The sequence below is a fragment of the Nicotiana tomentosiformis genome, chromosome 11, assembly GCF_000390325.3.
Source record: "Nicotiana tomentosiformis chromosome 11, ASM39032v3, whole genome shotgun sequence".
Classification (NCBI taxonomy): domain Eukaryota; kingdom Viridiplantae; phylum Streptophyta; class Magnoliopsida; order Solanales; family Solanaceae; genus Nicotiana; species Nicotiana tomentosiformis.
In genome coordinates this window covers 124594020-124618364 of record NC_090822.1, presented here as the reverse complement: position 1 = coordinate 124618364, position 24345 = coordinate 124594020, and the positions used below count along the sequence as shown (strand labels likewise).

The 24345-nt window shown below is 38.2% G+C and overlaps 1 protein-coding gene across 2 annotated transcripts in view; it reads right to left on the bottom strand.

Annotated features, from left to right (window-relative positions):
• Positions 1-23606, bottom strand: part of LOC104102274 (callose synthase 9) — a 42571-nt gene extending 18965 nt beyond the window's left edge. Inside the window, exons 1-29 of one of the 2 annotated variants that reach the window (XR_004508588.2) lie at positions 23429-23606; positions 22632-22827; positions 21919-22016; positions 21349-21512; positions 18537-18660; positions 16256-16363; positions 16057-16182; positions 14243-14332; positions 13236-13333; positions 12940-13057; positions 12472-12597; positions 11570-11646; positions 11421-11496; positions 10543-10665; positions 9851-9953; positions 9635-9758; positions 9305-9494; positions 9150-9202; positions 8106-8166; positions 7943-8024; positions 7708-7757; positions 6292-6378; positions 6059-6144; positions 5931-5955; positions 1511-1605; positions 1319-1400; positions 1022-1194; positions 785-905; positions 42-139 (exon numbers count right to left, since the gene is read on the bottom strand). Coding sequence is in view for 1 of the 2 variants with exons in the window: in XM_009609956.4 (XP_009608251.1) it covers positions 42-139; positions 785-905; positions 1022-1194; positions 1319-1400; positions 1511-1605; positions 5931-5955; positions 6059-6144; positions 6292-6378; positions 7708-7757; positions 7943-8024; positions 8106-8166; positions 9150-9202; positions 9305-9494; positions 9635-9758; positions 9851-9953; positions 10543-10665; positions 11421-11496; positions 11570-11646; positions 12472-12597; positions 12940-13057; positions 13236-13333; positions 14243-14332; positions 16057-16182; positions 16256-16363; positions 18537-18660; positions 21349-21512; positions 21919-22016; positions 22632-22824 (2951 nt within the window). In the remaining variant the exon portion in view is untranslated. The remainder of the gene's footprint in view (positions 1-41; positions 140-784; positions 906-1021; positions 1195-1318; positions 1401-1510; positions 1606-5930; positions 5956-6058; positions 6145-6291; positions 6379-7707; positions 7758-7942; positions 8025-8105; positions 8167-9149; positions 9203-9304; positions 9495-9634; positions 9759-9850; positions 9954-10542; positions 10666-11420; positions 11497-11569; positions 11647-12471; positions 12598-12939; positions 13058-13235; positions 13334-14242; positions 14333-16056; positions 16183-16255; positions 16364-18536; positions 18661-21348; positions 21513-21918; positions 22017-22631; positions 22828-23428) is intronic. The other variant, XM_009609956.4, reaches the window with a different exon arrangement.
• Between the last annotated feature and the right edge of the window lie 739 nt (positions 23607-24345).

The following is a 24345-nucleotide window of genomic DNA, read 5'->3' as shown; positions in this document are numbered from 1 at the left end:
AGAGTATAATAATCCCAAAAATGATAAGTCATCCGAAGTACCTCATATTAAAGCGAAGAACATCAAGTCGCAGAACATCATACAGATCTTGAATAGCCTTAACAGCCCCACTTTCAAGCTCCGGTGTATGCTCCTTTTTCTACGTGAAAGTATTCAACAGATCATAAGCAGAAAGGCAGAAAAAGATAAATACCCATTCAGACATTTGAAAACTGACAACGAAAGAGAAATCCTCTCAACAATCTCAATTGAAATAAGAAAGACAACGAGGAAACATAATGTGAGTTGACCAATGCAGCCTCCCGTCATGGAATAGGAAGGGAAAAAATATGCATCACCTATATCTGAAAGGTTTCCATGCCTGTGCTGGACACCAAGTATGACGAGACATACTGTGAACATGTGAAAATGGGAGTGTTGAAACTCAAAAAACTTATCTTACTACAGTAAAGAAAGAGGACGTTGTGTGGGGGAAGGGGGGGAAGGTGTGGAAAGGTAGAACTTGATGAGAGCAGCAGAGATACGAAGGGCCACAGAGCATGTGCAAGGGAAGATTCGTAGATTTGCTAAATCTGTGGAGAAAGGTTATGATAGTTGCGCCGCTTCTTAGGTAGCACCAAAGCGAATTGCTGATTTTCAAACTTATTCCTAGGGTAAGCACAATACTATCTTATCGTCAGATTTAATGATGGTAAAGACACCAGGAAATAGGAAATGCTCGAAACGACGCAGAGAACCTATGTGTCTTCAGTATAATCGTTATCAAGCCTGAAAGAACATGTACCAGTATTCCCATCAGTGCAGTAACTTTCTGAATCACCAGTGGCAGCTTATTCAGTTCAACATCCACATTAATACTCCTTTTAGCTACGCTCCCCCGAATGTCCTCATATACTCTTTCAACCCTAACATAGTACAGAAAGAAAGCAAAGAACATAACTGACTATGCATAGTTCTAATAACAGAAACTTGATGTGAGTTCATTCAAAACTGACAGACACAGAAGGCTATGACATCTTACCACGTCTTTCCTTCATCATTTCCTTCATCATCTAATATGGATGTAAGAACAAACTTGATGGCGTAATAGCACTCTTCAACCGCGTATTGCATGTAATCATCCCTTGAAATCCTATCCCATAACTCATCTTGTGAGTCTTTACTCTCCACAGCAATATCTTTTGCGAGAAATATCTGCACAGTCAGCATAAATGTAAAGATATGTGGCTTTTCAACATGACAATACATAGAGGGCACAAATTACATTTTGTATAAAAAGAGAAAACAAAAAGAACTGTCAGCACTGTAACTGCTCTACCTTGCTAGCTAATAGGAAAAGCGGCCACTGAACCAAGGGCAGACTCCCAGAATTCTTAGGCATCAAAAACAGTTCCATCTCCCTGTAGGTTGAAAATCAATCCATCAAAAATATGAGAGGTCGAAGCATATCAATTTAGCTAGTAGCAAATAGAAACTGTGGTTAGTGAAATAACAAAAAACAAACACTCACAAATTAGTAATATAATCTTCTTCCCTCAGATTCTTGATGATCTCATTCCAGAAAGGTGCAAATCGAGCAGCATCAGCTTTGTTTCTCTCCAAAACCTGCTTTTTACAACAATATAATATTAAAAAACAAAAAGTAAGATTTTGAATAAATAAGCACTACAAATATGTTACAGTCAAAAAACCAGGAAACATTTTCTGTTATAACCGAGAAATCCCCTATGAGTTAGTTGGCCCAACTCCTATTATGCTCACAGGCTCAAAACTCGGGGAGTATGGGAGTGCCACCCCTCTACCATGCTCCCACTTACATACCAAGCTTTGTCATGACAAAGTTCAAACTCGTAATGTACGCCTAACCACACTTCACATGCTACGTCCTTACCATTTAACCACAGCCCTGGAGGCAAGCTCCACATAAGTTAGATAAAATGCGAAACCATAATATCAGTGCTTCATCTTTAGTTGAACCATAAAATATAAGACAGAAGAATCCAGAAATAGAAACTTTTTTAATGTATTTTGAGCTAACACCTTATTGGTGACAATAACAAATATATCAGAAAACTGTGTTTTAGAAGTAACGTGATGCACCCCTAAAGCAAACAAGGAGCTTCAGAATGTGATATAAAGACAAATGTTAAGTTGCAGTAAGAAATTGATTAGAAGACGCAACAGCCGGGGTAAAAATCAAATTAAAATGTCCAATATTTGGTGAGTGGGGTGGAGTGGGGATTTGGGGGGTTGTACGGACCGGTAGGGGAAGGGTCCAAGGTGTCTTTCTGGGAGGAACTGGCCAATATTATGGGGGAATGGGACATTCCATGGGTTCTAGGGGGAGACTTTAACACTATTAGATTCCCGGAGGAGAGATTAGGGTGCAATTTGATTTCGGGGGCCATGGAGGAGTTTTCTGACTTCATCAATGATCACTTTCTCATTGATCTTCCTCTGTCAGGGGAAAGGTTTACTTGGGCCAAGGCGGAGGATTCAAACTCAAGGTCTAGACTCGATAGATTTCTGATATCGTCCTCCTGGGATGAGCTGGTGCCGAATGTGTTGCAGATCCCTTTACCTAGGCTGACTTCGGATCACTTGCCTATCTTGCTAGATGGATGCAGAGGGAGGGGGGTCCGTGCTCCCTTCCGGTTCGAGAATATGTGGTTGAAAGTGCCAGGATTTTGTGACAAAGTGAAAGAATGGTGGACCAGCTACGGGGTATCAGGGTCACCCTCATTCCGTCTGTCAAAGAAACTCAAATTGCTCAAGGGAGATATTATTAGGTGGAATAAGGAGGTATTCGGGAGGGTGGAGGTCAAAATGAGGGAGCTTATGCATGAATTGGGGGAATTAGAGAGAGGGGAAGGGGCGAGGGAGCTAGAAGAATTTGAGAAAGTGAGACTGGGGAGATTAAGAGTGAAATAGTCGAGTTAGCAATAGCTCAGGAGACTAGTTGGGGACAAAAATCAAGGGCGCTCTGGTTAAAGGAGGGGGATTCGAATACCAAGTTCTTCCACAGGGTTGCGGTTGCAAATCGAAGGAGAAACTTCATAGAGTCCTTAGTTGTAGATGGGGTGAGGATCGAGGGAGAGGAGGAGGTAAAAACGGCGATAGTGGGGTTTTATGAGAACTTATACAAAGAGGAAGTTAGTCGGAGGCCTACTTTGGGGGGAATAGAGTTCAACCACGTAGGGGAGGGAGACAATGAGTGGCTAGAAAGAGCTTTCGAGGAGGAGGAGGTGCACGATGTTGTGTCGAGTTGTGCTGGTGATAAGGCCCCCGGGCCTGATGGTTTCTCCTTGGCCTTCTTCCAGCTCTGTTGGGACACCATTAAGGGAGAGTTGATGGAAGCCATCGAATACTTCCACGTGAATGGTGCTTTCGAGAGAAGCATCAATGCTTTTTTATTACCATTGTGCCTAAGAAAGAAGGCGCATCTTGTATCAGAGACTATAGGCCTATCAGTCTAGTGGGGAGCATTTACAAGATTATTTCTAAAGTGCTTTCCAACAGACTCAAGAAGGTTCTTGACGTGTCTGTTTCGTCCTCCCAGAATGCGTTTGTGGAAGGTACGCAGATCCTGGATGTTGCTCTGGTGGCAAATGAACTTGTAGACTCCAGAAGGAAAAACAGAGAACCCGACTTACTGTGCAAGTTGGACCTTGAGAAGGCTTTCGATTATGTCAATTGGGAGTTCCTGGACTTCATTATGAAGCGGATGGGGTTTGGGAAAAGATAGAGGGGATGGATCAAGTTCTACATTACATCAGTCAGATTCTCTGTCCTGGTTAATGGTAGCCTGTGTGGTTTCTTTGGCAGCTTCAGGGGGCTCATGCAAGGTGACTCCCTATCCCCCATGTTATTCATTTTAGTGATGGATGCTCTGAGTAAAATGATGGATCGTGCAGCGAGTGGAGGCTTCTTGAGAGGATTCTCAGCTCCGATCGGGGTGCTCAGTGCCCGAAGGGTCTCTAATTTGCTTTTTGCGGATGACACCCTGGTTTTCTGTGATGCCGATATGGATCAATTGACCTGCCTGAAGCAGGTACTGCAGTGGTTTCAGATAGTATCAAGACTCAAAATCAACCTCGGCAAGTGTGAGATTTTCCCGGTGGGTGAGGTTGCTAACATTGATGCTCTGTCTCATGTTCTCGGATGAGATGGGCTATCTTCCCACTACTTACCTGGGTCTACCATTGGGCGCTTTGCAAAAGAATACTACTGTTTGGAATCCAGTCATTGAAAGGGTTGAAAAACGATTAGCAGGCAGGCAGAAACGGTATTTGTCAAAAGGCGGTAAGGAAATGCTTATTAAAAGCACTTTGTCGAGTATCCTTACCTATTACTTATCCCTGTTGCAAGCACCTGTGAGCATCACAAAAAAACTGGAGCGGCTTCAAAGGAATTTTCTTTAGGATGCGGCAGATGGAACTAGAAAGTTTCATCTAGTGAATTGGCATACAGTCACTTCCCCAAAGAAGTGGGGTGGACTTGGAGTAAAAGATCTCAGGGTATTCAACAGAGCTTTGCTGGGGAAGTGGTTGTGGAGATTCGGGGTAGAAGAGCATGCTCTATGGAGGGAGATCATAGCAGAAAAGTACGATTCCACGGGAGGGGGTTGGAGGACCAAGGCAATCACAGCACCGTTCGGGTGTGGCATGTGGAGGAACATCATGAAGAACTGGGAAGCTTTCTATGGCAACATCACTTACAAGGTGGGAGATGGAAGGAGAATCAGCTTTTGGAATCACAGGTGGTGTGGAGAGGCTACTCTGAGGGTCTGTTTCCCCCACGTCTTCAGAGTTTCAAACCAGAAGGAATTGATGGTCCAACAAATTCGCAAGAAGCATGAAGGGGATAGTATGGGACCTTTCTTTTAGAAGGAACATGCAAGATTGGGAGATTGCGGAGCTCCAAAATTTGTTGGCACTGCTATACGGGCAAGACATGCCCCATCCATCTTATAATTCTTGGAGATGGGAGTTGCGTGCCGATGGCTTGTTCACCGTAAAGTCCTTCTACCAGAGTATGTTGGTGAGATAGGAGACTACTTTCCCATACTCATCGATCTGGATTCCTAAGGCGCCCACGAAAGTGTGCTTCTTTGCATGGCTAGCAGCGAGGGTAGTGATCTTGACATCTGAAAATCTGCGAAAGAGAGGAATTACACATGTTAGTTGGTGCTACATGTGTAAAAGCTCAGGGGAAGAAGTTGATCATCTTATGCTGCATTGCCCTGTGTCCTGGGGTTTATGGAGAGCAATCCTGAATCTTTTTGGTGTTCAATGGGTGATGCCAAACACTGTAAAGGAAATGCTATATAGCTGGGCCGGTTTCCGTAGAAGAAGCAAGAAAAAGGCGTGAAAGTTCGCCCCGTTAGCTCTCATGTGGTTAGTCTGGGGAGAGAGAAATAAGAGAGTTTTTGAGGGGATTGAGTCTCCGTTTTCACATCTTAAGAATAGTCTTTTATCTTTGATCGCTTTTTGGTGCACACATATAGCCCCTACTTGTGTAGAAGATTGGGCGTCATTTGTAGAGAATCATGTTCTGATGTAAATTCTCTACTTTTTGTATACTTCTTGTATGCGGGAGTTTTTTCTCCCTTTTGATTAATACAATTTACCTTATCAAAAAAAATATTTGGTGAGATCTCCACATGGCAGGAAAATCGGTAGTTTATGGACATCCCAATAACCATTCATGATTCACCAAAACCTCTTGGAGAAATTGAGTGGCGTATACCTTATAAAAATATACAGTAAAAGTACACTAAAATGGTTAGCGAAGTGAACAGGATACTAATTGCAACTATTTCAAATGCAGCACTCGTGCTGTCATTCATTTATAAGACAGTAATTAAGCCAAGTGTCAACATCAGACATCAGTAGACAGATTAATTAGAAACAGAAAATGAATAAACTCACCAGGCCCGAAGACAGAAGCGACGCCCTACAAAACAGGTGGGCATTTGGACACAGTGAGAAAAAGATATACGAATCAAATTGACTTTGTCATTCATAAATGTTTAATTGGGTAAAATAAATGGAGACACCTATTTCGAAGAGGAACATGAAGACTGTCCATAAAAGCCTCGGGAAATTCCTCGAAACGTTTATGCATAGCATCCAACGATTGTATCTGATATCAAACAATTGTTAGAAAGGGGCTGACAATCTGGAATACATCACAAATTGTCAGACAATAAACCAAGGATTTGAATGGTAACATTCATTATCAAGGAGAACTATAGACACAATATATAAGTAAAATAAAAAACCAGCTTGCCTCCCCAAGACGATCTCGTGCTCCCAGAAGAAAGCCCCATATAGCCGATAAAACAGTGTAAAATAGATGAGTATCGAACAGGTAAACCTGCATTAGTAATAACAACAATAAGATGTTGACAAAAAACACTTCACAAGCACCTTTTGTACCAATACATTATCTGGTAGATTGCTAATTGGCAATTAGAGGAGTGACCAAATCGTAAGTGCAAAGAAGTCATATGACCAACATACAAGCTGTTTATATCACAAAGCCTCAATAATCCAGCTCAAACATTGTTAAAGCAAGACACCTTCGTGAATTACTAAGCGAAAAGTGACTTAAAGGGTACATCATAGAGTGCACCAGCCCAGGCACCCACTTTGTTTGACATAGTTCGACTGGAGGAGGAAAATTACATTTTGGAAGTACAGGTCACTTATTTAGTTGCATGTGGCCTCCGCTCACAAGCATTTAGAAGTATCACCCCACAGGATCATGGATAAGTTGATGTTAGGAAGCCCTGCCATTAGAATGAAATATCCAAAAGCAGAGAATTCATCCGAGGAAACAAATTCTAATCAATAACCAATGAAAGTATAGTGCGTCAAATTGGCGCTCAAGCCCAACACCACACTCAACTTCACCCAGCATTTGCAGGATGCAATTCTAGCCTCACAAAAAGTCCACTAAACACAACACAATTGGAAAAGTACCTATAACATACCATTATTGAAAAAGCACCTGAGGATTGACACTCGAGCCTAAAAAGTAGCACCTCATGCCCAAACAAGGGCATGGCAGTCACCAAGGTGGACAAATATTTCTCATTATTAGCATGCTTACCAGTTCTCATAGCAAAATAAAGATACTACCAATGAGGAATCCAAATAAATTCTGAAACTACAGTGTAAACTAGCACTACTTTTCCTTCTGACAAGTATAACAGCATACTTGAGGAATATCTCATTATCTAAAAATCTTAAGGTAATGTACGAGCCAACTCAGATCATCGCTATTGGCCCTCATAGGATTTTCCACTAACATCCTCTTAAGATGAAGATATTACTTCCCTATAAACAAATAAGTCAATCAGGCTCCCAACAAATGCCGACGTGTATGCTAGATGCATCTTAAATGAAAGTTAAAAACATGTCCAACTAAAAACCTACATGCTCAAATGTATCATCTGAGACAAACAAGCATATGGCCAACGTCTTTCAATCAAGTTCAATGAAAACAACACAGTAAGCAATATCCAAAGAAGCAAAGCATAGGTGATTAATGTAACTGCATTTTAGATCATAAGGATTCCACAGCTTGGTGCAGACATCCCTAATCTACCACTTAAGAAAAATAATCAGTGATCAGAATTAATAAACCAACAATGAAAAATATCTGATCTGCATTTACACATCAGAAGAGATTAAAACTTACGATAAAAACCGGTGCCCATAAGCTTGCAACCGTCAGTGCATTATGGTTATCTGCCAAAACAGTAAGTAATACTTAATGGAAGTTGAGACCCTGATTAAACTCTCAATAAACCTTGACCATACCACAGAGACTGCAGAGGTTATTAGTATATATATAAATACTGAGATCGACAAAAAATACCAGAAAGAATTTCAATTCAACCATAAAGGCATGTAACAACAACAGGGTTGCCTACTTTTAGAAACAAAATCATGCCAAGAGTACTGCTGAATATCCATATCCACTATAGATCTCGTCGGCTCAACCAACGGCCTAATCTGCAACATGAAATCAAAGCAAAATCAATACCTCACCACTAAAAGCTATAGATCGATGTCAAAAGAAAAACCAACACATACCAGAAGAAAATAGGCAAAAGCAAATTTTCCTCCCAAGACGACAAGCCAAAAAACCATATACCTACATTCAATGAAATTTGTCAGATGAGATTTCAGCACAGGCAGATAAACTAGATAAATCAGCTAAAATAGTTATCATCCACCAAACAATGAGGAGAACCCAGGAAAAACGAGTTCCACAGCAATTCACTAAACCAGAACACCTAACTAATAACCAACATTCACAAAAAAAGTAGAAAAAAAAAAAACAAGATTCACATCACAAAGGAGTCTACTGCATAAAAGAGAGGGCCACATGTTCATAACAAAAGCATAAATTGGAAAGGCATGTAATTATACGAGCAAATTTTCTTTGAAACCCGATTACAAAAATAAAACTCACTCCTAGGAGATAGGAGTGGAACAGTGAAGAGACAGGAAGGTCATGCATTAATTCTCATGCCAATTCACAAGAACAAAAAGAACTAAGGTAATGTCAAATACATACAAATTTAGCTCATGTAACCAAGAAACAAAGGATCATAGTCAAATTCATGAACTTCAAGGGCCAATTTAGCCAAAACGGATCATTGAGTTAATAATATACTCCCTCCGGTCCATAATAAGTGACCATTTTACCTTTTATTTTGGTCCAAAATAAGTGTCCATTTACATAATCAAGAAGGAATTAATTTTATTTTTCCAAAATTTGCCCTTATTTACATATTCCAATGTGTCAAGGTAACAATTAATTAAGGTTAATTTAGTAAATACATCTTTTATTCTCTAGAAGTTCGTATTTCCTTAATGGGTGTGCAAAGGTAAATTGGTCACTTATTGTGGACCGGAGGGAGTAATTCACAACTCTACAGGAAAGTAGACTTCCAGAAGTGCTGGTACCATTCAGATGGCCACCCCAACTCACAAAGATAGAGTTTGTCTTGATTAAGGTAAAATTAAATTCGGCAAAAAAAATTGAAGTACCATTTGGCAAAGCTCTCCCTCTCGCTCTCTACTTTTGGCACTAGATAGTTATACATAAGGCAGTAAAGATAAAAGGATTACTTGATGAAGTCGAAAGTTCCCTCATACATGCCCCGGCCAACGTAATAGTGTTCCTTAGGACAAAAAAAGGATAGCAAAATTATTATTAGAGCATCTCAAACAAAGGGCAGTAAGGAATGATCATCCTTCAAAAAAATCTGATAAAAATATAAAACCTGGTGCATCCACTTGATGAAACGAACCACGGGCCAACTATCACATCGATTTGTTAAACGATGACAAGCTGGAAACCGCAGCAGAAAGCTGACAAAAAACTGAACTCCAGCATAGATTGCAAGGACAACAACATAAATTCTGAAGACAGTTGAGTTGGAATTTTGGTTGCTATTGTCTTCAAGAGCTTTCCTGTCATAAAATTCATGACCAAACGTTATTGCGCAATACAAAACGGGTGGGTTGTCACAAGAAGAAGAATAGAAAGAAAGGATAAGGAAGAATTAAAGTAAGAAGCTCTGTGAAGCCATAAAGAACAATAAGCTACATACACGTAAAGGAAACATATGAATACAGAAGCTATGCTGAACCAAATAAAACGAAGGAAAATCCGACTGACAGCTACGCGTCTTGATGTAGAGTATGCACCATACATCATGATAACATCCAAAACACCTGCAGATAGATAAATACTTCAGCTACAGTTAGAGTTCAATATTGGTAAATAAGGACCGCTTTTGGAGAAAAGAGATGCCAGAGAAACATACTCTCGATAAGCTTCATCACGACATACGTAGGTCCTAGACTCAAAACTTCCCTTAGTGTTTTAAAGTTGAATCGCTCATTATTAAAGGCAAAGATAGTCATTCCCTGAGGATATGGGAAAGGAGCGACAAATAAATGAGTAGGGTGAAAATAGGCACTGAAGATAATTTATTGAAAGCAAAGAAATGCCAAGAAACAAAAATTCCATATCAAGCAACCAAGCTCAAGTACAGCAAATTAAATTCCTTGCTCCCATAGACACAGCAAAGTAGTACATAGCTGCTCACAACAAAAAGGGCAGTCCGGTGCACTAAGCTCCGGCTATGCACGGGGTCCAGGGAAAAGCCCGACCATAAGGGTCTATTGTACGCAGCCTTACCCTACATTTCTGCAAGAGGCTGTTTCCACGGCTCGAACCCGTGACCTCCTAGTCACATGGCAGCAACTGTATCAGTTACGCCAAGGCTCCCTTTCTAGTGCTCACAACATGACAAAAAAAAATATAAAACAGACGAAGGAATTGACAGAATGCATTTTTTTCCTTTTGAAAAGAGTAAGTGCGTTGATAGAGTGCACTCTTAATCCTCAAACAAAACCTCAAAAAGGGATGAGACAAAGTAACCTGAAAAATAACAAGAAACAGCAGATTAAAGAAAAGAGGAAATATCATAGCTATCAGTGACGAGTAGCAGACCTGGAAAAACATGAAAAGAAACATCCAAAGACGATGAAAACTGTGATAAAGATGGAGAAATGTCCGGTGCTCAACAAAAGAAGTTTTTCCCCTGCGCTTGCCACCTCCAGATTTAAGAATATTCTGTAGCAGATAGGAAACGAAAGTTACAAAAAAATTGAAACCTAAAAAAATATAAAGCAGAACTTAGCAAGAAACAAGAGAACAATGTTCCAAACTAGAGATTGGAAATACACATGAAAATCAGTAACACATGCTTTATGTCCGCCGGCAAGTGTATTATAAGAAATTCATGGTAACCAGATTGATACTAAATTATCCACAGCCACCTAGATCTAAGACCCAGTAATGCTGAGCACCGGTAACTGTAAAAAGATAATGAAAAATGATGCAAATTTTCACTCAATTGAAGATAGCAGTCAAAGATACTACACATGGAAGCAGAAATGCTGCCTTACAGAAAGAGTCAAGAGAGCTACCGAAACAGAATCAAATGTATGCAATTTCTCTTTTCAAAATAGGATTATATCCTGATTTATAAAAACGGGTCAATGTGTTTCAAGAATTCTTTAAGTGAAGGTTGCATGAACTCTGATAATGGGTAATTTAATTCACCACATTGTAGGGCTTTCAATTGAAACTACCATCCTTAATACAATTATTATTCCATGGAGCAATGCCACTTTCTTCCTTCCAAGAAACATGAACTACATTACTTAGTAGCAGAAGGGATACAACACTTCTAAATTGTGCACATGAAGCTCTTCATTTTCATGTTATAACCTGCAAAATGATACAAATATACCTCTAGCGAGATTTTATAAAAATGGGATATCACAATGTAACATGCATAACGATACCAAGAGAAAATCTCAAACCTTTGAGGGTGTTGGATGCAGGAAGAAGGAAGAATTCTTCCGCCATGGCCAGCCAAGCTTGAAGCAATGACGGGACCTGCAGAGCAGTGGAAGGGTCAGTGAGAAGATTGCAGAAGTGGGAGTCCTACAACCTTCGGAGTAAAGCTTACCAGAAATACTCATTAAAATCATCATAGTTTCTCCAAGCGGAATGAGGTGCTCGTCCGTTCCCATTGTTTCCAGCCTCCTGTAAGCTAACAAATCAATAAGCATCCCAAAATACACGAAAATTTTGTTTTATCATTATTTCTGCCCTTCTCCACCCTCCAATGCCCACAATTTCGAAAGACTAAGAGTGTGAATTCTTGAAAGTTAATATTAGTTGGTTCTAGTTGTTAATGTCCAGGAGGGAGAAATTTTTAAGTCTCTTAAGAATTCCACAGTATTTTGAAGCTCGTAAATATGACATGTCTGCACTATAGATCTGTTATTCTGGAAGATGCTTATTGATTATATTCTTCAACATACAGATGGAAAGAGTAAGAAGCAACTGAACTTGGTGAAAGATCAAATCCAAAGATTTATAGATGCGTTCCAACAGCATCTTCTAAGAAGAAAAAAAAAAGAAACCAGTGGAGGTGGAAAGGACTGCCAGAGCTTGTTATAGTAAGGGAGGTGGCAGTTTTAACCGATACGCAAAGATGGTTAAAAATAAGTAGGGATGACAAAACTGCATAGCCAGTCAAGAATATCAGGAAAAGATGATGAAGATAAGTGATAAGTGGGATCTGTCAAAACACACAGTACCATAAGTCAACCATTAGCATGTCAACAGAGATTTCACAACAGCAATAAATGTCCAAAAGAGTCTGTGATGCCTTTATATGTACACTGATGATAATGTCACCACATACTATAATAATAATCAAAATCAAAAACAGGCTCGACAAGTAAGAGTATGCGGATGTATGCACATACATATACAGTCATATGTTACATGTATGAGTGTCTCTGTCAATGATCTTTAGAAACAGAAAGTAGGCTACAACAGGGGAAAAAACAAAAAACATACCGCCGCAATGACATCGTAAACAGGACATATTACTTGATCAAGAAATGACACGCCATTATCAGACATGCAGCTCTTAGCAGGCTGTGCAACCTGCTGTCGTAGTATCTCCTCCAGTTCCCTTCCCATCTGTCATGAAATTGATTGTTCCAAGCAAAGCAAAAGTAAGATCAAAACACTTGGGATGAAGTAATCATAATTATGGCTTCTCTCTTCTGGCTTTTGCCCTTTCATTTTAAGAAATTTATAGTGCACCCTCTTATCCCACAATCCCACATACCCTCCCACCAAAGAGAACACCCTGGAGACAAAGGGAAAATTACACTTAAAGAGCAAACTTCGAATATACTGACAGGTCAACCAGAGAGTACTTTAATTATCAGAAGAAGAAGATAAAGGAGAATGGAGATCATCAAATTGAGAGGATTTCTAAAATGGTCAAGAGACAAAAAGTACACCAAATTGACATACATGATGAAATATGTAGCACAAGCATTCTGGAACGAATCGAATGTTAGCAGCTTCACCCCAGATTAAGAAATACAAAGAAATGAATAACAACTTCTTCTCCTTGCTAACTACATCCAAACTGCAAAAGCAGAAGCAAAGTATCAGAAACTCAGAGCACAAATACCAGTTACAGTGTCAATGGTAGTTTTTGACTATACTAAGATGAAAATATTTTTCCAAGTAGAAAAACTACAGTTCTATTAAGACGAAATAATTTTACAGTGCACGCTCAAAACACGCTGAACATGAAACCTTACTTGCTCCACACAGGTGGGATGTCCAAATAGTTGCACCACTTGATATAGTTATCAAGGGACTTCAAGAAGACCTTCTGTACAGCAGCCTCATCCAATATCTGGAAGTTAGAGATACACAGATCTGGACTTAGAAATAAATTAATGAAGTATCGATAATGTGTCACCTCTCACATCGACTAAATAAATAAAACAGCTGAAATATTATCTCATAAAGAAGAAGAATTCTTATTTCTCCAGTTCTTCCCAACCTTTGCTAAAAGACAAAGAAACAATTGGCAAGAGTTCTACACATGGCATTTAAAAGTTCAGGATAATATAAGATCATCAATTGCCAATATTATCTTGGATATTGAAATTTATCCCAGATATCGAGGTTTATTAGAGTGCCACCATTAGATAGTGAAACTACCACGTATCACAGTATCTATTTTTCTAGTTCTGTAAATAAGATAAAAGCACATGAGCAGAAAAGCAGTCCTAAACTGAATGAAAACAAACTAATCCAACAAAATTGACAAATCTCATCAGGATCATTCAAGGGAACAACTTTCAAGAGACACAGATGAGAACCTTGTTACTTTTAAGTTGTCTTTAAGAATAAGGTATGATTTGCAGAAAGTAGACGACAAAATGTTCTCGAGCTACACTACAGCCAAACACCACCAAATCACAGCCTACACAGCACCTTTATGTAAATTTACCATTTTAATTACAACCAAAACTACGATTTCTCACAGCTAAAACTCAGTGACCAACTACAACAACAAAGATTTCTCAAATAACATAAAAGAAGCATAACCAACATAGGATATGATATCAGCTCCGATTTTCACAAGTGCATTACATCTTTCCATTTAGACAAATGACTTTCTTCAAAACAGCCATAGAGGGAGAGAATTAAACTTCTTACTGATATAAGGTTTAACAACATGAGAAAGCAAAATCATGAGATGCATCCATATCCAAATATAACTTCTATTAAAGGTATAACATGATATAAAACCTACCGGTTCAGGTTCTTCAGGAATACTAAGCCGGGTCTGCTCATTTGCGAGGAGGAGAACAATATGTTCGCGCTGATTGGAAACATTGTCTTGCTGCCAAATTAACAGAAATGTGATCACCAAAGCCATAATAGAACTGATAAAAATGAAACAAGCAACGGAAGGAAATTACAGGATATAAGAAAAAGATGGGACAAAAGAAAAACAAAGATTAACATGTCTGTATTGTGAAATTGAAAGAAAGCAAAGAGAAATAAGAAGCAAGCAAGTATGCACCACAAAATCAAGCACGTATATCATGAGCTGAAAGATATTATAGTTGCGTAAACAATAAGTATTTTTCTCCAATATGATGGTTATTTCTCAAACAAAATAGTGGAGAGAAATTAAGACCACTACTGAAACGTGAGGCAAGGATTAAGAAGACAAAAACTTGCTAAAAACTTGCAAAAATTATAGTTTCTTTTTTTTTTCTTCAAAAAGCGCTAAAATGATATAGTTAGTTCAGCCATTTCAATCCAAATGACAATCTCCCATTAAAAAATACTCCGTACACCTATATCTAATTCATCGGTAGTATAATCCCATAAATTATCAGATTCAGTATTAGTTTTTTCTTTTTTGACAAGGTAAATTCAGATTAGTTTTTTACAGGAAGAAATTTTGATTCTTGTGGATAAGACCTATACAAATCTAGAAAATCTTGTAAAAACACTATCCTGAAGCACCAAAAGATCTATAGCGATGTAGGTGCTCCTATCTGTACAAAGGCAATGTTTCCAAAAAGCGAAAAGCACAAAAAGGGTCAATGCGTTTTAAGAAAATTTCCTTAAGAAATGAAGGTTGTATAAGCTATGATAATGCCATAATGGGTGATTCAATATGATGAGAAGCTAGATATATTCCTTTAAATCAATATCACCTTCCTCCTTTGGAGAAACATCTCTTGTACCATCCTGTGATCTCTTGCCTGCCATCCTACCATCTCTTGTATCATCTTGCTAATCTTTTATTAACTCTCTCTACGAAATGGATAATTTTCCAGTATTGCTACCCCTATAGGCCTATGAATTTTGTAAGTTACAAGAATCGCTATTCAATAACAAATGTCACTACATATGTTTCTTATCTCAGACTAGAATTAATGAATTACTCTTTGAATTTGAGTTTGACCATTCCCATCCCCATGGAAGCAACTTCAATCTAGATATTGACAGATCTAATTGTTCATTTTCTACGAGAGTAATTTTTCAAATTATGAAGAACTTTTTGCGGATGAAGAAAGATATGACAAAAAAAGGAGTAACTGACATCATGATTCGAAACTCGGCGGATAATGAGTCTGCTTCTCTATCCTTCTACACTTAAATACCAGGTAGAGTTCGAACTCGTAACGTGCTCCTAACCCGAATCTCACAAGCTATGCTCTTACCACTAGAGCAATGCCTTCATAGCTGGCAATACCAATTAGTTGGGGTTATGTTTTAGCCATGTTCGTATGTTTGCTTTGGCTCCTATGTTTTCTAGGAGACTTTTACTCCTGACAGAGATGTATATAACAATAGAAAATATATAGAACCTCTAGAACTTTTATTTTTTATTTCTATTTTGCAGAATATTGGTCTAATCTGAGGTTAATTGCAGCGACATGATTGAAGTGCATTGTTGTTGTTATTGTATATGCTTAAGAAAAATAATTACCAGAGCCAGCAGTATGAATTTCACTTGTTGATCAGAAAGGAGTGTGGATTATGGAGCATATAGAAAGAGACTTCGAGACAATAAAGTGAAGTTTAAAAAGCAGTCAGTAAGCCAACCTGAAATCCAAAAGTGTAATGCAGAAAATCAAACAAATCAACGCTCCTTGTTGGTGGTAAAGAAAAATTTCCAGGCAATTTTGGTAGGCCTCTGAAGTACTTCAGAGCTGATACTGCTGCACGTACCTGACATTTTGCTGAATCCCATCAGAACAAATATGCAAGAGTTTTTAAGAGTGACAGGGGAAGGATGATCAACCTCAGGGAAAGATACAATAGCATTTGTAGTCGAAGTGGTGTCGAGGGGAATAATATTGTAAGCAATGTCCTCAGTCATAGCAGCATCTGTTTCCATCATGCGTTTAAGCTGCAAAGAACAAAGACACAGCACCAAAATGAGCCTTTCAGATGCATGTGGAACAAAAAGAATAAAAAGAATGAATGACTACACATGCATCCGGATCAAGAGAAAACTATTTGAATGCACATGCATGTGGAACTGCACTAGCACGTAGAAACATTTCGTGAAACGGCCCCGAGAAATTTCATAAAAAGTTTGAGCATGTGCTCTTTAATTTTTACCACGATAATTTTCATGCACGGCGGGAATTTTAAAAAATGATAATACTGACCAATAATTCCAAATTAGCAGCCTCGAGAGTTTTTATTTTACACCCTCTTGTAGAATGAGGACTGTTAGCAACTTGCTACTATGAATAGGGAAGAAAAATTAAATGCCTTGCACGAGTGAAATGAACGCTATCATGCAGCAGGAACCAGAAAAAATTGAAATTACGGAATAACAAAAAAAAAAAAAGATCCAAAAAAAAAGGGAAAAAATTGAATGCAGAACCTGTCCAGCTCATAAGCATTGGAACAAATAGATGATATACAAGTAGCTGAAAAGGCTTGAAAACCTGCTTATGGTATGAGAAAATCCAAGTTTATAAATTAATTTGCCTTGTCAAAAAAACATATATAATCTTCACTAAAAAAGTTATGTGCTTCCCACTCAAAGCATGGGGTGAGTACTACTGATTACTTAAAAGGGGCAATTAGTAGTTGAGTTTAGGTGAGAACTGTGGATTATACTAAAGTAGATGCCTCTGCTTTTTCTTTTTCTTTCTTGGTTCGTTTTTTTTTTTTTTTTTGAGAAGGTAGAGTGTCCAGTATATTCAAAAAATCATCAGCACAAACTTTGTGTTGGAAGCCAAAATAGGCAATTACAATATGGAAAAGCAAAAATATAGTCCTTGTTCTCCTTACAAGGAACTCAAAACATCTAGGATTGAATCAAGATCCTCTACATATTCTGATTTACACCAAAAACAAAAAAGAAGAATATAGTTCATCTTTTGTAGAGAGTTGGTTGTATCTTCAAAGCATCTCAGGTTCCTCTCTTTCCAAATTGTCTACCAAATAGTTGCTGGGACAATTTTCCATCTATTTTTGTCTGTGGTAAAGTCTATCTCTGTGTTCCAGCATAATAAAAGATCAGAGGTTCTCCCTGGCACCTCTGAGATTAATGAACAAATCCCATAACTGGCTAGTCACTCTACAATGAAGAAACAGATGGCTGATTGTCTCAGCATCATTCCCACACAGATAACATCTTGAAACAATTGGTATACCCCTCTTCCTTAGATTATCCTGAGTGAGGACAGCCTCCCTAATTGCCAACCAGGTAAAACATACCACTTTATAAGGCACTTTTACTTTCCATATGTGTTTCCAAGGCCATAAACTGAGTTGAGATCCCTCCCGGTTCAAATCTTTGTATGTTGAGCTGACTGAATACATCCCATTACTATGTTTTTGCCATCTGAGTATCTTCACCCTCCTATAGTCCACTACATTGTTCTAGTGTTCTATAAAATTCAATCATTCTAGGCACCTCCCAATCATGTAGGAAGCTTCTGAAGGTCAGATTCCAACCCTGTGTAGACCATAGTTCCTTCATAGTAACCCCATGTTGTTGATTCAAAGTATAGATGTCAGGATATAGTTGTTTTAGACTTCCAATTCCCAACCAATTGTCCTCCCAAAACAATGTTTTCCTTCCATCTTTCACAATAAGACTCAGCTTATCTTTCAGGTTTGGCCACAAATTCTAGGGTAATATTGTCACCAAAACATATTAAGAAAGGTGGACTGTAGTTATCAAAGAGAATCGTGGGATTATCACCAAGTGTCCTTAATCCGTTTGTAACAGAACACATAAGTTACAGATGCACCAGCAATGTCACGTCATCCAAATGTTTCTTGGTAACATAACAGAAATACCTCCATCGATAGAGTATTTTATTGATAAGGCTATTCTAAGCAATTGCATGCTGCAAAATGTGACTTCTATTTCAAGGAACGTTCCCCACACAAAACTCTAAGGTTGGAAGACCTTTTCAATGAAAAGGATCATAATGAGAAATCAACAAGCCAACAAAGAGGACTTGACCAGCTATTTAGGGATATAAAAGAAGGTGAACATCAAAGGCAAGCATGTGCACACTTAAATAAGAAGTACAAGTACAAAGAGACCAAACCTCCTTGGGTATTAAACGATCTGCTTCTTCGGGGGAAACCTCCTTAGTCAACTGTTCGAGGACATTTCCCAAAACCTTAAGAGTCGCTAAAACCTTTTTCCTTTTGACAGTCTTACGCTCCAATCTATTTCAAGAGGCAGTAGAAACATAACATGTCAACCAACAAAAATAACATCTCAACAAAAGGACAAATTAATATTTTTGATAAGGTAAGTAATTTTATTAATAATGGGAAAACATCCCGTATACCAGCAGTAAAAAAAGGACAAAATATATTTAAGATCTACTAAAGAAAACTTATCAACTGGATCCAAACACAGGTAAATTGCACTCTTGGCTCCAGTCCCCCAACCCCATACCTAAGCTAAGTTTGAATCCGTCCTTTTTCTTGTCATTTTTTTTTTAAACTGGTAAAAAATGATTTCAAGATCGCTCATGTCCAGAAGATGAAGGTAGCAGAGATGAGTATGTTGGGGGATGTGCGGGCACACCAGGTTAAATAGGATCAGAAATGAGGTTATTCGCGACAAGGTGGGTGTGGCCCCTATTGAGGACAAGATGCGGGAAGCACGGCTTAGGTGGTTTGATCATGTAAGGAAGAGGAGCACAGACGCCCCGGTGAGAAGGTGTGAGAGGTTGACATTGGAGGGCCTACGGAGAGGTAGAGATAGGCCAAAGAAGAGGTGGGGAGAGGTGATTAGGCAAGACATAACGCAGCTTCAGCTGACCGAGTACATGACCCTTGATAGAAAGGTATGGAGGTCGAGTATTAGGGTAGTAGAGTAGGTAGTCTAGAGTGTTCATACACTAGTACTGGCACGCGCTCTCGCTTTCTGTTGGTAGTAGGTTTTTATGACTAACCGTTGTTTTCTTTCATTGTTGATCACCTTACTATTTTGTTGTTTTTATTCTGCTTTTATATGGTTTTTTGGTACTGTCCATTCTTGTCTATATTTTCATTAATGTGGTGCTTATGCTTTCCTGAGCCGAGGGTCTATGGGAAATAGCATCTCTATCCTCACAAGGTAGGGATAACGTTTGCGTACACACTACCCTCCCCAGATCCCACAATGTGGGATAATACTGGGTATGTTGTTGTTGTTGTTGGTGGTGGTAAGAAATGATTATATAAATGTCAACACTCAAGCACAAAGACAATGCTTGTGAGTTGCAAAATCAGGGATCCCTTTATACAAAAACAAAAAGAAGGGATCCGATCTATACAAAAACATGCTCTATTCCTATAGAGAGTTGATAAACTCTAGCATACTATCTTCATCATTTACATCCTGAATGTTGCACCAAAATGGCCAAAGCCCACGAACATCTATACTTTAGCACTTGTATAGGGTCTTATCGGGGCGAGGTAGTTCCAACATCCATATTTTTTAACATGGTAGCCAAACCCATCCATAATCTTGGTTAACCCAATGCCAGGTATGTTATGTCATCCACGCTCTAAATTCTTAGCCATGGACGTGCAAAGGTATGTTAAGTGTCTCACATTAGTTGAGGGAATGGATCGTTGTCTCCTTTTATGATTTGGGGAAGTACTTACCTCATGAGCTAGCTTTTGAGATTGAGTTAAACTCAAGGTTCATTTTCTTAACACAATCCACGCTCAGTATTCTCCCAAATGGAACATGATAAAAGATTGGATGTGTGCACTATGAGATTTCTTTTCAGAGAATATGAAGAATAATAGCTTACGATTAGAGAACTAATAAGAATGATGCGTATTCTCGGAGAACTTTTCAAGCAAGTCCACAGAAAAAACAGTAACTAAGAGATCGGCAATCAAAAATATCACAGAGACAAGTAGCTCCCTATTGTGACTCAAAAATAAAACGGAGATCAGAAAAATCTGTATCTCAAAAAACATACTACCTAGTAGACCATTCAGGCTTTTTGGCATGGTACCTGGACTAATCAGGCTTGTATACAGTTCCAGCATGTATGCATTATGACTATCTCCTGTAGTTCTAGACTTGCATGAGGATCCCATCCCTTTATAGTGGCGGAGTAAAGATCAAGTACTATCTTTTAATAATCCAGGTCATTGACAAAGTAACCAAGTGGGAGATACACAATAATGATATACACAAAAAGGCTCCGACAATTGATTTGGTCATGCTATATGCTGTTAACACTACTTCACACTTGCAAATGCATTAATGGTGGATTAAAATACAGAACCCTAGAAAAATAAATTCTGACTTTGACATAACAAAAAGTTCTAGTAACTTTTAAGCATTAGAAAAGGGGTAAACAAAAGACACCCACCCTCAGCCAAAAAAACAGAAAAAGTAAGTTTCACTCTGACATAACAAAAATTGGCACATTATAAGCATTAGATGATGGGCCACCTAAGAGGGAAATTATAACATAGTGGGGAAGGAGAAACAGGGATCCTTTCAGCTTGATCAGACAGGAGAAAGAGAAATCCTTGTACTTCTTTTTTTATAGCTAAAAAGATACTTCATAAATTTTTTTTAAAAAAAAAAAAGAGAGATATTCTATTACGCCTTCTTTATTCTCCGTTGAGTATGAACAGACTACAGGGACCTATCACGTCTTGCAAGCTCAAAAATGTTCCATTGCTTTTCAATTCAGAAGCATCGAGAGTATTTATGGGAAACAGAAATTTCATTTGCAAGGCAAGAAGAAATGCAATTCTAAGCAGAAAGATATCATAGCAAACAATAAAGTTAAAAATGTAATTCTGACAGCTATGCAAGTGGGGTAAAATACAAGCATGGAGGTCTTCTAGAGGGTAACTATATAAGAGAAAGCTGCGAGTAACTTCACTTACTCTCCCAGATTACCACTGAAGACACCAGATTCCCTCAATTTCAGTTCCTCCTCTCGTAACTTATCCACATTATGCCTTTCTCTGTACCGTTTGTAGAATTCTTGTAAGAGAGTAATATCCTGGCTTCTATCAATGGTGCCACCCTCCCGCTTCGCTAGCTTTTGCTATACGATTAGGCAGGAGATGGGAAGGAAGTCAGAACTTAACCAATATCTAAATAACTGTAAACACACCCTAAAACATGCAAAATTCAACTGTCAGAACTAATTTATAATGCATCAGTTATGTGGAGTTCCTGCACATCTCTAAGATTAGAAGTCCTGACACCAGACATGGTACAATATAAAAAAATGGAAGCAATAGAGAATTGTCCAGAACTCCAAAGTTACCCGATAGTAACCAAAATCAGTGAATCTCTTCAAATAGAGATACTGGCACTCAAAAGGACCAAATATTTTATGTATTCAACAGAAGAAATATTTGAATACTTCGTGAAAATCCATTTTTCCTTTTCCTCTAACAAAGTGATACATATCATGAGTACACAAAGGAAAGAAATCACAGACATACCTTGATTACAGACATCAAACCAGTCTTGAACTGCAAGACACCCCTCCCCTCACTATTAGGATCCAAACTTTGAGCCAAGGAATAGGCATGCTCACATACTGCAGAAAATTGCCAACAGAGAGGCATGTTGATTAGTCCAAGCATTGACAGACTGCATATCAGCTTTCTATATCAATCAACCAACTATATCCCAATCCAAATTTAGATGAGGTCAACTATATTAACTCTTTGTATCCGTTCCACCCTATTCATGTTTCAATATTTAATAATCAAAGAATTCGTCATATTCTTACGTTGGTTACGAACCAACTACAACCCTCCTTTATCCGTGCTTGGGACCCGCCTATGCTTTGCGAAGCTCACATAGACTGAGTTTGCATATAGCTTTTCGAGAAAACACATAATTAGAAAGTATCTAAAGAAGTAAAACTAGGACAATCTAAAAAGATACTCCCGAAACTATAGCTATATAAATTACAAATACTACAAAAGAAAGAAGGTTTAAGCTGTCATAATTCGATGCCATTGCAAATGAGAGAATCTTGATCATATTTTCCCCCTAAACTTAGGTGTTATATATTAACCAGTCATCTATCACCAAGTTGTGGATATTTTCTATTTTACTTCAACAGAGCAACTAAAGAAATGAGCTCATTACATAATTTGTATGTCAAGCACTAAAAGTCAATAAGGCTCACGGGGAGATCACTTACATACTCTTGACACATTTGGGTCCTCGTCTTGAATCTCATCCGCAGCTCTTAGAATGTCATCTATGTCCCTGTTATTCGCGAGGGAAGATGGGACATTCGCAGAAATGCCTCCCGCCGGTCTCCCAGCGGCAGCCCTATGTCCACGTAGTGCTGCTCGCACCAACCGTTCCCACAAATCTTCCACTCGAGACATCTCCTACAAAAGCTCAAAAGGTATACAAGAATAAGATCATTGGTACCAGTGGAAATCACGGAGAAGAAAATACAAAGAAGAAATTCCAGCATATCTAGCATATAATCCAGAATGCAAAAAGCAAAGGGAATTAAGTAAAACTCCAACATCTAAAATTTCAAATTTGAATCCATTAGCAATCTAACACACACACACACACACACACACACACACAAAAAAAAAAAATCATCAATTTAACACTAGCAAAGGTAACCGAAAATAAATTGAGATATACTAAAAATTACAGTCACAGAGACTGTGCAGAAGCAGAAGAACAAAAGCTGGAGAATTTCAAATATAAAAACGTTTAGGCATTGCCAAAACTGGAAGAAGTAATTCGTTTACTAAACGAACTAGAACACAAATAGCTAAATAGTTCATTAAAATGCAATTAAATTCAAAAAATTAACTGTGCGAAGTATAAGTTTTTCTAACAGCAATATAACATTTTTCGAAAAAATTGCAAATACCGTGCACTAATTAAAAAATAAATAAAAACACGTAAAAACTCATGTTTTAAGGAAAATTGACGAATGTGAAATCAGAATTATCCATGGAGGCTGACCTGGTAGGAGATCTTGCCGGGAAATCACCGGAGATAAAACCCTAAAAAGATTTGAGCTGAAGAAGATAATTGAGGAATATTGAAAGGGCTTTTGTGTAACGAGAGAGAAAATCTGTGGGTTTTTTTTTTTTTTTTGAAATGAAAATTTTGAGAGAGGAAATCACAGGGAATATAGGAGGAGAGTGGAAAGGTTATTGACCTGGGGATGAAAAAGAAAGGTGGTTGACCGGTTTACCGGCTATAGCCAGTAGGTTTTACTGAGTCTCCCTATCTTTGCTTATTTTGAATTGGAAAGTTTTGATTAGTATAATAACGCGGAGAAGAAATAACGTACTATTTTGGAAATTTTTTCGGGACCTTCGTGATTAAGGATCTGCTTTTCTATCTTTTTCCATTTCTCTTTTGCCATAAACCTTTCACCTTTGTTCCAAAATATGGTAAATCCGTAAAAATTAGTTCGATACTATATTAGAGTTTAGCTAACTTTTAGATTGAATTTGGTAGAGTAATTATTCTTTCATGCGATGATAAAATATGAACAAAAATACTCACTTAAAACATGAAATAATTTGAACAATCATTAGAAACTTGAAACTTTTATAAGCAAAACTCAAGAATATTATATTGGAGTGAAAATTCCCCTACAAAAATTCCTTGTATGTTTACTAGAGTTCAAAACTCTCTGTATATGAAACCGCAATATAGTGTAATGGAATTTAAGTTTTTACAAGTATAAACTTCAACCAGTAGCGGATCCAAGATTTTGAAATTATGTGCTCGTCGAAAAAACTCCAAAAGAAGAGGGAAAAGGAACTTAGTTGTGAGCGCTCGCTTAATACTTATTTAGATTTTTTGATAAATGCCATAGTAAATTTACTAAATTTGGTTAAAGGCATTGGGTGCTTTAGCACCCATAA